The following is a 12,938-nucleotide window of genomic DNA, read 5'->3' on the forward strand; positions in this document are numbered from 1 at the left end:
GGGACAAGTATGTGCAGATGAGTAGGTGCCCTTAGAGGCCAGAGATGTCAGAGCCGTTGAAGCTGGACTTTGTGAACCATGTAATGTAGGTGCTAGGAACTGAACTTGGATCTTCTGGAAGAAGATCCTTGCTTTTTGACAAGGCCTCACTATGTAACCTTGGCTGGCCTGGAACTTACTATGTAGACTAAGTTAACCTCAAACTCATCGAAATGCACCTGCCTTTGCTTCCTGAGCACTGTGATTGATGGTGTGCCCCTCCATGCCTGGCCCAGTGTGTGCTCCTCACCACTGAGCCGGCTCTCTAGCCTAGACACTGGGTCTTTGGTAATGTTGTTGTCTTTAAAGCATTCAGCTCATGCTGTGTCTGTAGCTCTGGGCCTCCCTTAACAAATGAGTGCTGAGCCCTAGACAGAGACTGGAGAGGAGCTGGCCCGGCCTGTGCTCAGATGGGCTGGCATGGCTGTTGGAATTGTCGGACAGGGTGCACACAGGGGAGTCTTGAAGGACAGGTTGAGTTGTAAGTGAGGTAAACAGCAGGGAGTGTTCCAGGCCACAGCACAGACTTTGAATGCAAAGAACAGAAAGCTGTCAGGGTCCATGGTTTGTTTAAAGACTCACTATAAGGAGGCTGGCATGGTGTGCCTGGAGGGGCAGAGGCAGACTGTCAGGTATCAAGGGCTCTGGGGGCCACACTTTATCTCGCAGGTCAGAGTGAAGTGTTGCAGTGGTGTGGAGGATGGGTCCTCTCGCTTGCCGGTGTCTTACTAGAGAGGGTGCAGTGGAGCAGGGCTGTGTGTGGGTGCACGGGGCAGGAACAGGCTGAGACGGGTCGGACACCAGGCAGAGCGAGTGTTTAGGAGGAGGGCATAAGCTTTCGGAGATGGATGGAATTTCTGTAAAGTCCTTAGTGGAGAGCCGCATGCTTATCAAGCACACAGTGAGTCCAGCAAACCCTGGGTTGCAATGGCTGTAAGACGACCAAGTCAGCCATGAGGTAAAGGATTGGATAGGAAGGGAGGTAGACACCAGATGAGTCAACGACGCAGTGACGAGTGGTGTGGGTGGTCCCCAGTCTACACTGGAACCTCCTGGTCCCTGTGGAGCTGGGTGCTCTGTGTGCTTAGAACGTGGGTCTGCTTTGTTGGCCACACAGCATCGCCCTCTAGTGGCTAGTGAGCAGGGTGCCCACCTCAGGAGCCTGCTCACTTTATTCCTGCTACATCAGAATAATGTAGACATCAGTGAGTTGGTAGATCTAGTCAAAGATTTACAAGCAGGTCTTTCATCCATATATCCTGGAGGGGAAGTCCTAGCTAAGGGCAGCTAGTGTGTGTTTTTCTGTGCTGACTTATGCTAGCCTGCTGGTCAACCAGCCAGCATGGCTCCAGCCTCGCTGTACGTTTTGTGGCTATTGGGCCAGGGAGAGTGAAGAGATACCTGGTGGAAGGCCTTTCTGGGGGTATGCTGTGTGTGTGGTATGCCCAGAGTTTAGCAGAATTGCAGTGTCAGATTTTCTCTATTCTTTGGCCCACAGGGTTACCCCTTTTTGTCCAGCGCACAGTGGCCCGAACCATTGTTTTACAAGAGATTATCGGCAAGGGCCGGTTTGGGGAAGTATGGCGTGGCCGCTGGAGGGGTGGTGATGTGGCTGTGAAAATCTTCTCTTCCCGTGAAGAGCGGTCGTGGTTCCGGGAGGCAGAGATCTACCAGACTGTCATGCTGCGCCATGAAAACATCCTTGGGTTTATTGCTGCTGACAATAAAGGTACATGTAGTCTCCCGTTGCTGCCACTCGGGGGGCGCTAGCGAGGCCTGCTGCTCTGCGGTACACAGAGGAAGTCCTAATAAGACCATAGTTCCAAAGCCACTTTAAATGTGGAGCCTTTTATACCAAGAGGTTCACACGGGAACCTGGGTTGTTGCTAAGAAGGCACCCCGATGCCCCCAGCCCCGCAGGCCCACCTTCCTCTTATCTGTACCCAGCGTGGCCTCCACTGGGCCTCCCATGTGCTTGTTTTGAAAACTGCTACAATAAGGAATTATGTTCTCACCTGCCTGGGCAGGAATGGTGTCAGAGACACATACACATTCTACAACACAACACAACACAACACAACACAACACAAGCATTGTGCACACTGTTGTGGGGAAGCCACCACAAGCAGACACTGCCTTAGAGTCACCCAGCAGCTGTGAGACTAGTTTCGCCTGTTTTATACCTAAAGCCCTAAGTTACTGCTGCCAGTCCTCCCTCCTGCCTCTCCCCCCACCCCCATCTTTTCTTTCTGCTTTGTTATGGAGGGCATTATGAGGTAGAGTCTTCGCCATAGAGGACAGCCCAGCCTCAAATATGCAGTCTCCTGTCTCCGCCTTTTAGTCACACGGCAGGAGCAGGGGAGGAGTAGTGAGAGACCAGGCTATGCTGGGCTTTTGTGCATGCCCCCGCGCGCGCGTGTGCGTGTGTGTGCGCGTGCGGACGCATATGGAGACCAGCAGTCAATGTCTTTGTTCTCCTGTTTTTATTTTCTGCCCTATGTTTTGAAATAGAGTCTCTCACAGAACACAGAGCTCACTGAGTGGCTGGCCTAGCCACCAGTGGATCAATCCCTGTGATCCTCCTGCCTCTACTTCCAGTCCAATGCTGGTGTCACAAGAACATGTGTCACGCCTGATGTTTACGTGAGCACTGGGAGCCTAAACTCAGGCTTGCACAGCAAACGTGCAAGGACCATAGTTGGTGCTGAAGAACAAGTAGTAATTAGAGATGAGTATTAATTTAATATCACAGCATCTCTTGGTCACTGTGGGCCAGGTTTCTACCTACAGAGACCGACCCCAGGGAAAGAGGGGCAGGTACCTCTGGTACCCCGGAACAGAGATATTATGAGGGCCCTGGGTCATGTTTAGAAGTGTCTGGTGGTTGTGACAATACCTACAGGCTAGTGTTCACAGGTCCTATGAGGAGTGCCACCTGATCGCATTCCTCAGAGTGCTGCAGGGCACCCACAAGCTTTAAAGAGCCTTGGGTTTTAAAGCAGGGGAAGGAGACAGAGTCTCAGAGCTCTGAGGAGCTGCTGCTAGCCCAGATGTCTTAGAATGAGTAACAGCCTCCACCTGTCCTCTGGCGAGCCATGGCCTCAGAAAGGAGTTGCTGGTTAGAATATGGCTCCCGTTGGGGTCAGAGGCGCCAACGTTCAGACGCTTCCAGCAGCCGGTCTCTATTGATTCTGGAAGCTTGTGTGACTTGGGATCTGGCTTGTGGAACCTAAGTTAGGGCAGAAAAAGAGGGAGTCACCCCTTTTTTTCTTGCCTTGTTATCATGATATATCCAATGTGAGGCCCTGGGATTAGCACGAACCTAGAATTTGGGAGCTTTCGCCTGAGTCTCCAATCTTCCTAGCAACAGCAACAAGGACACCCCTCCCCCATCGGATACTGTCATTTTCTCCTCTCCCTGCCTGCCTTCCTGCCACCCCAAGTGAAAGAGAGACCAGCGTGTTTCCTGCCTCCATTGCTTTTCTGCAGGGCAAGATGGCTTCTGTGGGAATGCTCAAAAGTGGGCTGCACACGCATGGCAGGCAGAGCATTCTTGGCTCTGTAACGGGTGCACAAATGGGATCTTTCTGCTCTTGCCATGGCCCCTGGCCTGAGGATGGCCACCAACTGGAAGGAGACTTATCCAGTGAGACAGCTGCTGGGCAGGCTCTCCTCCTGGACGGTGGGTAGTGGGTGGAGCTCTTTGGGTCTCCTGTCAGAGCGGGAGCGGGAACGGGAACGGAGCTGAGCCAGTGCTTCCCTCAGTGCACATTCTTTCCCGGCTACCACACATCCCAGATTGGGCAGTTAAGCAGTGTGCTGTTGAGAATTGTCCCTGCTGACCGGTCTCCTGTTTGCTGCTGTGATGAAATACCACGACCAAGTCAGTGGCACTCACCTCTGATCCCAGCACTGGGGAGGCAGAGAGGCAGGCATAGAGCTCTGAGTTCAAGGCCAGCCTAGTCTACAGAGTGAGTTCCAGGACAGCCAGGGCTACACGGAGAAACCCTGTCTCAAAAACAAACAAACAAACAAACAAACACAGGGCTGAAGAGATAACTCAGTGGTTAAGAACACTGTCTGTTCTTCCAGAGGTCCTGAGTTCAATTCCCAGCAACCACATGGTGGCTCACAACCATCTATAGTGAGATTTGGTGCCCTCTTCTGGCATGCAGGTGTACATGCAGATAGAGCACTTGTTCATAAAATAAGGAAAGAAAGATATCCTAAAAAACACAAAACAAAACAACAATACTAAAGATAATACCATATAACACTACTACTACTAATAAAGACACCAGGACCAAACCAGCTTCCCAAGTGGTTCGCATGGTCCAGGTGGTGAGGCAGAGGCAGAGCTGAGAGCTCATAGTTTGAACTACAAGCAGAAGGATGGCTTGTGGCTTTTGAAACCCCAAAGCCTGCCCCAGACATACTTTCTTTAGCAAGGCCCTACCTCCTAGGCTTCCCAAAGAGCCACCAACTGGGGGTCAAGTAGTCAAATGCCCAAGACTGTTATGGGGAAGAATTTTGTTCAAACCACCACACACAGAGATATGGGAGCAAGCCTAAGAGAGAAGTGAACCCTATCCTCCTTGGAGGTTGCTGTGGGGAAGCAGGGTCAAGGAGCAGCCAGAGGTATAGAGGCAGGAAGTGCACATTCAGGTCCTCCTGAACCTGGCACTGTGTGTGTCTTGTCCTCTTCTGTGTTGCATAGCGTTCCTTCTGTGTTCCTTGTCTTCGTTTCTGCAGACAATGGCACCTGGACCCAGCTGTGGCTTGTCTCTGACTATCACGAGCACGGCTCACTGTTCGATTATCTGAACCGCTACACAGTGACCATTGAGGGGATGATTAAACTGGCCCTGTCTGCAGCCAGTGGTTTGGCACACCTGCATATGGAGATTGTGGGCACTCAGGGTGAGTAGGAAGCCTGTCCATCCCCGTGTGGTCCTCCTCACTGAGGCAGCTGGGGACAAACTCTGGCAATGGTGGTTCCGCGTGAGGAACAAAGCTGCTAGCTGTATTGAGCAAGAACAGAATCTAAATGGGTTTCCTCATTGGCTAGCCCTCCCTAGGGCGAGCTATAAGATGCAGGCTCGGCTGCTGTTAATGCACGGCACAGACGTTTGCTAAGGAACAGCATGAACGAATGGAACTGAGAGAGACCAGCACGCCAGGGGCAAGCGTGTAACCGTCTCACGCTGAGGTCGGGCACGCCTTCCTTGCACAGCTTGTGGTGGCAAGGTGCAGCGCCCGCTTGTCCGCGTCCTGGATGAGGACCCAGGCTTTGCGCTCAGCTGTGCTGTTGCCTCCAGATCCCGGTGTGACCACTGGTGCTTGGTTGACCAGGGCAGCAGCTCTCACCAGCTGACTCCTGGGCTGATGGCGGCTCTGTGTGCTCATTGGTCACCTGGGCTCCTCCGGGGCTGGTGAATGGTGGAGAGATTTAATGTGAGTCAGTAAGTCAGTAACTATGTCATTGTGAGGCCTTAATTCTGGGAATAATTTTACCCTCTCCATGTCCCTGTGAGGTTCTGTTATTCTCACTCAGAGAGAAGTCTGAGCCTGAAGGACACAGGGCCAGGCTCAGCCCAGAGTCCTCTCAGAATCACGCACTTGCTGTGCACACACCTCCCTGAACATGCCCGGCTTGTCTCTGCCAGGGAAGCCTGGAATTGCTCATCGAGACTTGAAGTCAAAGAACATTCTGGTGAAGAAGAATGGCATGTGTGCCATTGCAGACCTGGGCCTAGCTGTCCGTCACGATGCTGTCACTGACACCATAGACATTGCTCCAAATCAGAGGGTGGGAACCAAACGGTAAGTCCTCGGCCCCAGCCCTCGCCTGCCACCTTGCCTGAATGTCCCATGCATACATCATATACACACACAGGAGGAGATAGCTCCTGGTCCTCGGATGGCAAATGTTGTTCTGTCCCTCACACTGGAACACTTCCCAGCCATATCTAGCAAGCACCTGGGCCAAGAGCATAGCTCCGTACAAGTATGGCCTTGGAGGAAGGCAGTGAAGAAAGAATTTGGAGTAGAAGACCTGGCTTGGTAGCACACACCTTTAGTCCCAGCACTCAGGAGGCAGAGGTAGGCAGATCTCCGTGAGTTTAAGGCCAGCCTGGTCTACAGAGCAAGTTCCAGGACAGCCCAGTCTACATAGCAAAACTCTTGTTCAAAAAAGGAAATAGATTTTGAAGCAGGGTTGGGAAGGGTAGATCCCAGACTCTGGAGGAGGCCAGGGAAATGCTGCAGGATGGTGGGTGTGAGGAGTGAGCTCAGAGAGTGAGGCAGAGCTAATATTGGCTGGGACTGGAATACCTGGAAGGGGTGTGGCCTGGAAGGGGTGTGGCCTGCTCTCCACTTCCTTTGAGAAGAGAAGAAAATGTATAGCTGACATCATGGGATGGAGGTGGGTGTAAGAGGGGGTCTATGTGAGCTAATTATGCTGCTGTTTTTGTCCTTCTGACCTGAGATTCATCTACCCAGGCTCCAGAGTGTAGGTGGGCATCTTACATCATAGAATTACACAGGGTCACTGCTCAGTCACTAAGTGTGACTTCAATCACTTCGAGATTTATTTTCACTTGTCTGAAGTCAGCTTAAGATTACAAAAGAAATTGAGTATGAAATTTAAGCTCTCCTCATCACTGTGTCCCCCTCAGTAAAGCGAAGGTTCCAGCAGTATCCCACTGTTGCCATCTGTGTGGCCCCACCACGGCAGCCTGTGCTGAGGAATCCAGACGGGCTCCAGAAAGAGTCGTCAGCGCTGAGCTGCCGTGTAGATTTGAATCCAGAAAGGCTGTGCAGTAGGAGATAAGGCTTCTGCTCCCCAAAGAGCTGCATTGGAACAGCCGTCTCACACACCCAGACCTCAGCACCAATTCTCTGATAAAGAGAACCGTCCTCATGTTCTGCATAACTCTTTCTTCCATTCCAGATACATGGCTCCTGAAGTACTTGACGAGACCATCAACATGAAGCACTTTGACTCCTTCAAGTGTGCCGATATCTACGCCCTCGGGCTTGTCTATTGGGAGATTGCTCGGAGGTGCAATTCTGGAGGTACTGTCTACCCCCGCTCTGCCCCCTCTCCACAGCCTGTGGGTGCTTGGGGCCAGAGTCCTGGAGGCAGCTGTGCTGAGGGGCCAGCTTTGTATGGCGTTGGTCTGCACAGGTCTGGGGATGAACTTGGGCTTTGTCCATGCCAGGCAAGACTGTCACGTGCCTGAGTCCTGGGACCACGCGCTGCTGAGCTGTGCTAGTCTTTGTGATGACCAGTCTGAGGGTCACTAGACTCTCTGTCTTCTGTCCTCTTTTTCTTCCACCCCTTCCTCCCTCTCTCCCCTCACACACTGTATTATTAACTTGTAGAGAAAGAGAATTCCCAGGATACACACAGGCCAAGGCCTTGTGATTCAGAGGCAGGTTGTTCTGATATGTTCTCACATGTTCTGACATGTTTTCGTGTGTTCTGATGTGTGTTCTCACATGTTCTGATGTGCTCCTAGCCACATCTCTGGGAGCTCTGCTGTTTTCTCCTTGTGCTAAGAGTGGAACTTTCTTGGTTGGCAAGAGTGCTTAGGACTTTCTTAAAATGTTGTTTCTTATAATTAAAAACCAGATCCTGACAGTTTCGGTCCGCAGAGTTTATTCATGCAAGAGCCTGGTGAGGGGGCAAAAGCAGGGTTAGCAGGAGACAATTGCATTGCTTTTTGGTTTGGTTTGGTTTGGTTTGGTTTTTCAGTTTTTTGAGTCAGGGTTTCTTGGTATAGTGGCTGTGGCTGTCCTGGAACTTGCTCTGTGATCAAGCTGGCCTCTGCTCCCAAATCCGGCATTAAAGGTGTATGCCAGTACCACCCCGCTAGGTCAGTGTTTTATGATGACCTTCAAATATTCTCCCATGTGGTCATGACAGAGTGGTCCAGAGCTTGGCCTCCCCTGGGCCTTTCCTCTCTGATGAAAGGTTCCAGTTACTGGAAGGAGCTGAATGAAAAATAGCAGGTAGGTTTTTCCAGGGGACCCTTTCTTCTGTTCCTTGCCTTTTCTGCCATGATGTTAGACCCAGGTAATGGAGGAGATGCTTGTGTGTGACTAGGTCAAGATGACTGGAAATTCTGGAGCTGGGTGTAGCTCAGTGGTACTGCTGGACTGCATATAGTATGTATATGTTAATATATATAGTGTAAGCACCAGCATCCCTCCTACAGAGAAAATCGCCGCGGGTCTTTGTAAGGTGAGTTGTTTTTAATGTATATGTGAGCAGTGAGCTAATCTGGCGACTGCAGCTCCTGACCCTTCCTGGTCCCTGCTCACCACCAGAGCTTTTGCCAAGCTTCTCTTCAGTACAGAGCAGTTAGATGATGTACATCAGCCTCTATGCTACCCCAGCCCATGATACCTGCAGTTTAATGTATTGTTCTAGCTCTCTCTTCTCATGGTATCGCCTCAGGCCCTCTCTTTATGACCCCAGTCTGAATTTTTCTGTTTGTCTGTCTCTATCTCTCTGTCATTGTCTGTCTTTGTCTCTGTGTCTCTGTCTCCCTCCCTCTCTCCCTCCTCCCCTGGCTGGTGGATGTCCCACCCTACTCTCTCTTCTGCCCAGGTATCAGGTGATCAGCATTTATTGACAAATTCTGAGCATTGTTTACACAAACGTGAGACAGATTCTAGATCTCAGCATTACAATGCCGTGTCCAGATTGAAACAAGATGTGATGGCGTAGAAACCAGCATTGGAGTAACAAACACAAGGAGAGCCTTACATACTGTACAATGACATCATGCCTGCAGACCTTTTTAAAAAGTGTGTGTTTGATGTATGTGCACATGTGTATACATGTGGAGGCCAAAGGCTCACCTCATGGTTTTGAGACAGGGCATCCCAGTTGACCCCTGAGTTAGACTGGATGGCCGAGGAGCTCCAGGGGTCCCACAGTGGGCTTGCAGATGTGTTCCCAGCTTCCGATGAATGCTGAGGCTCTGAACTCAGCCCCTTGCTTACACAAGGGCACTTCACCCCCTGAGCTGTCCCCTCAGCCCTGCCGTACAATGTGCAACACTTAAACTGTGAATAAGTGTGTGTCTTCTTCCTCGTGACATCCAGAAAAGTGGGGCTAAATGTGTAATGACTGTGGCATGGCTGTGGCATGGCTGTGGCGTGCCTTTGACATTGCTGTAGCATGGCTGTGGCATGGCTGTAGCATGACTATGGCATGGCTGTGGCGTGGCTGTGACATGACTGTGGCATGGCTGTGGCATGGCTGTAGTGGCATGGCTGTGACATGGCTGTGACATGGCTGTGGCATGGCTGTGGTGTGCCTTTGACATGGCTGTAGCATGGCTGTGGCATGGCTGTGACATGGCTGTGGCATGGCTGTAGCATGACTATGGCATGGCTGTGGCATGGCTGAGGCATGGCTGTGACGTGGCTGTGACATGACTGTGGCATGGCTATAGTGGCATGGCTGTGACATGGCTGTAGCGTGATTGTGGCATGACTGTGACATGGCTGTAGCGTGACTGTGGCATGACTGTGACATGGCTGTAACATGGCTGTAGCATGACTGTAGTGTGACTGTGGCCTGGCTGTGGCATGGCTGTGACATGGCTGTAACATGGCTGTAGCGTGACTGTGGCCTGGCTGTGGCATGGCTGTGACATGGCTGTAACATGGCTGTGGCATGGCTGTGACATGGCTGTGGCATGGCTGTGACATGGCTGTGACATGGCTGTGACATGGCTGTGGCATGGCTGTGACATGACTGTGGCATGGCTGTGGCATGACTGTGGCATGGCTGTGGCATGGCTGTGGCATGGCTGTGGCATGACTGTGGCATGGCTGTGGCATGGCTGTGGCATGGCTGTGGCATGGCTGTGGCATGGCTGTAGTGGCATGGCTGTGGCATGGCTGTAGTGGCATGGCTGTGACATGGCTGTAGTGGCATGGCTGTGGCATGGCTGTGGCATGGCTGTGGCATGGCTGTAGTGGCATGGCTGTGGCATGGCTGTAGTGGCATGGCTGTGACATGGCTGTGGCATGGCTGTGGCATGGCTGTAGTGGCATGGCTGTGGCATGGCTGTAGTGGCATGGCTGTGACATGGCTGTAGTGGCATGGCTGTGACATGGCTGTAACATGGCTGTAGCATGACTGTAGCGTGACTGTGGCCTGGCTGTGGCGTGGCTGTAGCGTGACTGTGGCATGACTGTGGCGTGGCTGTGACATGGCTGTGACATGGCTGTAGCGTGGCTGTGGCATGGCTGTGGCCTGGCTGTGGCGTGGCTGTGGCGTGACTGTGGCATGGCTGTGGCATGGCTGTGGCGTGGCTGTGACATGCACAGATCTGAGAGTCTAACAGGCCCAGGCATGAGCGTCAGCTCTCACCTGCCCTTTAGATAGCTATTGCCAAGCCAGATTCTCTGTTTGGAAATCTTACCTCATAGCGCTAGAGAGGTGGCTTAGTACTTCAGCATGGCGGTGGCCCTGCGGTGTGGTGGTGGATCGAGGCTATTCTGTTAGGATGGGGGTACAAGTGAGAAAAGTACTGCTCCCACTTTGCCCCAGACTGACCTCAAGTCTTTCATCCTCCTGTCTCAGACTCCTAAGGCCTGGGTTAAGGGAGACCCATCAGGCTCAGCTCTAGATTTCTTTCTTTCTTTCTTTCTTTCTTTCTTTCTTTCTTTCTTTCTTTCTTTCTTTCTTTCTTTTTTTTTTGGAGCTGGGACCGAACCCAGGATCTTGCGCTTGCTAGGCAAGTGAGCTAAATCCCCAACCCCAGCTCTAGATTTCTTAACTTTTTATTATGAGTTACTTTATGTATAAATCTAAAGGAAACAATTTAAAAATACGACAGTTAGTTTTAAAAATTGTCAGAGAATGTCGTCTCCCTTTGTGGTGTTGACAATCAGGGTGACCATTTACAAAGCCAGAATGACTAGAGGCTAAAATCCAACATGCCAGCCTTGATTCAAGGTCATTTACCTTCAGCAAGTTGACTGCTTTTTTCCTGAAGGAAGACCTTACCACAGGATATGTTGGTCTGTACCCACCTCAGAGACCATGGGTTCAAGGCCAGCTCAAACTGCATAGTGAGACCCTGCCTCAAGCTAGTAAAGAAGGGCTTTGCCTTCCTATCTGTTTGCTTGCCATAGTGCATGCTTGAAGAAGGAAATGCAGGAGCCACCCCACCCCCACTCAGGTAGCCGCTCACTCTCAGCACCCAGCAGAGGGGTGGGGCTCCTCCTAACGTTGTTGTGAACCATGAGTTCCTGCTCAGCTCTGCGAGGTGATGCATGCTTGAGGCAAGAGGACCCGAGTTCAGGTCTGGCCCGGTCTACTTTGGGAGTTCCAGGACAGTCAGGATTATATAGAGAGATCCTGTCTCAAAATAAAATAATAAAAGAAAAGTAGAAAAAGTGTTCCTTTCAGATTTCTTAGTCTTATTTCGATTTTATCAGCTTTGGGCAGTTGAAAAATGCTCAAGTGACCCTAAGAGCTGGATAGTTTGTAAGCTTTTTTTTTTAATGAATAAAGACTTTGGGGCTATGTTTTCAAGTTTTGTTGGGGTTACGAGATCCTCTTGAACCCACCCTCCTGCCCCAACCTCCCATACACCAGAACCAGATGCCCAGACTGCGGTGTTTGGCTGGGCTCCTGTGCATTCCTTACACCGTCCATACCTGGAATCAGCCGCCTTCTCCAAAGGAACCAGGTTTATGGGGTTGGGGATTTAGCTCAGTGGTAGAGCGCCTGCCTAGCAAGCGCAAGGCCCTGGGTTCAGTTCTCAGCTCTGGAAAAAAAAGAAAAAAAGAAAAAAAAAAAAGGAACCAGGTTTATTTTAGTGAGAAATGGTTACACAGATGAAAGCGTAGCTGTCCTTTCCTCCTTCTGTCGCTGACAGGTTGTTTTCTCCTCTCCTAGGAGTCCATGAAGAGTATCAACTGCCATATTATGATTTAGTGCCCTCTGACCCTTCCATTGAGGAAATGCGAAAGGTCGTCTGTGACCAGAAGCTACGGCCCAATGTCCCCAACTGGTGGCAGAGTTATGAGGTAGGAGCTTGCTTGGCGTTTGTGGCTTATTCATCTGCCGATTGTCTCTGCTAAGAAACATATTTTTAAAATGGGCCAACTCCCAGGTTTGACTTTTGAATATACCCTTTATCTGTAAATCCAAAATGTAAAGCTTTTTATCATTAATGTAGTGCTACAGCTAGAAAACTCCACGCCTGGCCTCACGCTGTAGGTGGGTCACACGCAGCAGGCACGTTGAAAATAGTAAACACGATCACTTTCAGACTGCAAGTGGAAGGAAGGTAGGAAGCGAGCGAGTGCTCCAGGCAGGCGGGCGTGGTCCTGGTCCCTGCTCTGTAGATGGGTATGCGGCATTCCAGGCCCTGAGGACCAGGGTCACAGCATCTCCTGTCCCGGCATCATTCCAGGACAGGCATCATTCCAGGACAACCGAGGCCTCTGACTGTAGTCACTTTTCTGGCCACCGTGCAGATTAACCCTTTGGAGGTAATAGCCCAGACAAAAGGGCGCTCCCTGCCATGGGGAGAAATCAAGGCAGGACAGACAAGAGTAAGCAGAAATGGGGGCTGGGGATTTAGCTCAGTGGTAGAGCGCTTACCTAGGAAGCGCAAGGCCCTGGGTTCGGTTCCCAGCTCCGAAAAAAAAGAACCAAAAAAAAAAAAAAAAAGAGTAAGCAGAAATGGGGGAGCCTGTCAGTGGCCGTGGCCTTGGGCAAGCCTGGCGGCATCTTCGGGGCAGCTATAACAGGCCTGTCAGACTAGAAAGGTGGCCCCGAGGACACCAGCGAGGAAGACGGCGCACAGACTGGGTGCCCCAGAAAGAGGCAGGCCTGAGACAGAGGCCTTTGTAGAAAC

At 51.3% G+C, this 12,938-nt stretch overlaps 1 protein-coding gene across 4 annotated transcripts in view; it reads left to right on the forward strand.

Annotated features, from left to right (window-relative positions):
• Positions 1-12,938, forward strand: part of Acvr1b (activin A receptor type 1B) — a 43,403-nt gene that overhangs the window by 25,701 nt on the left and 4,764 nt on the right. For all 4 annotated transcript variants that reach the window (XM_039078579.2, NM_199230.2, XM_006242315.5 and 1 more), the window contains 5 exon segments: positions 1,538-1,768; positions 4,792-4,959; positions 5,706-5,862; positions 6,992-7,116; positions 11,972-12,102. In XM_039078579.2, coding sequence (XP_038934507.1) covers positions 1,538-1,768; positions 4,792-4,959; positions 5,706-5,862; positions 6,992-7,116; positions 11,972-12,102 — 812 coding nt within the window.

Source organism: Rattus norvegicus, chromosome 7 (assembly GCF_036323735.1).
Source record: "Rattus norvegicus strain BN/NHsdMcwi chromosome 7, GRCr8, whole genome shotgun sequence".
Classification (NCBI taxonomy): Eukaryota; Metazoa; Chordata; class Mammalia; order Rodentia; family Muridae; genus Rattus; species Rattus norvegicus.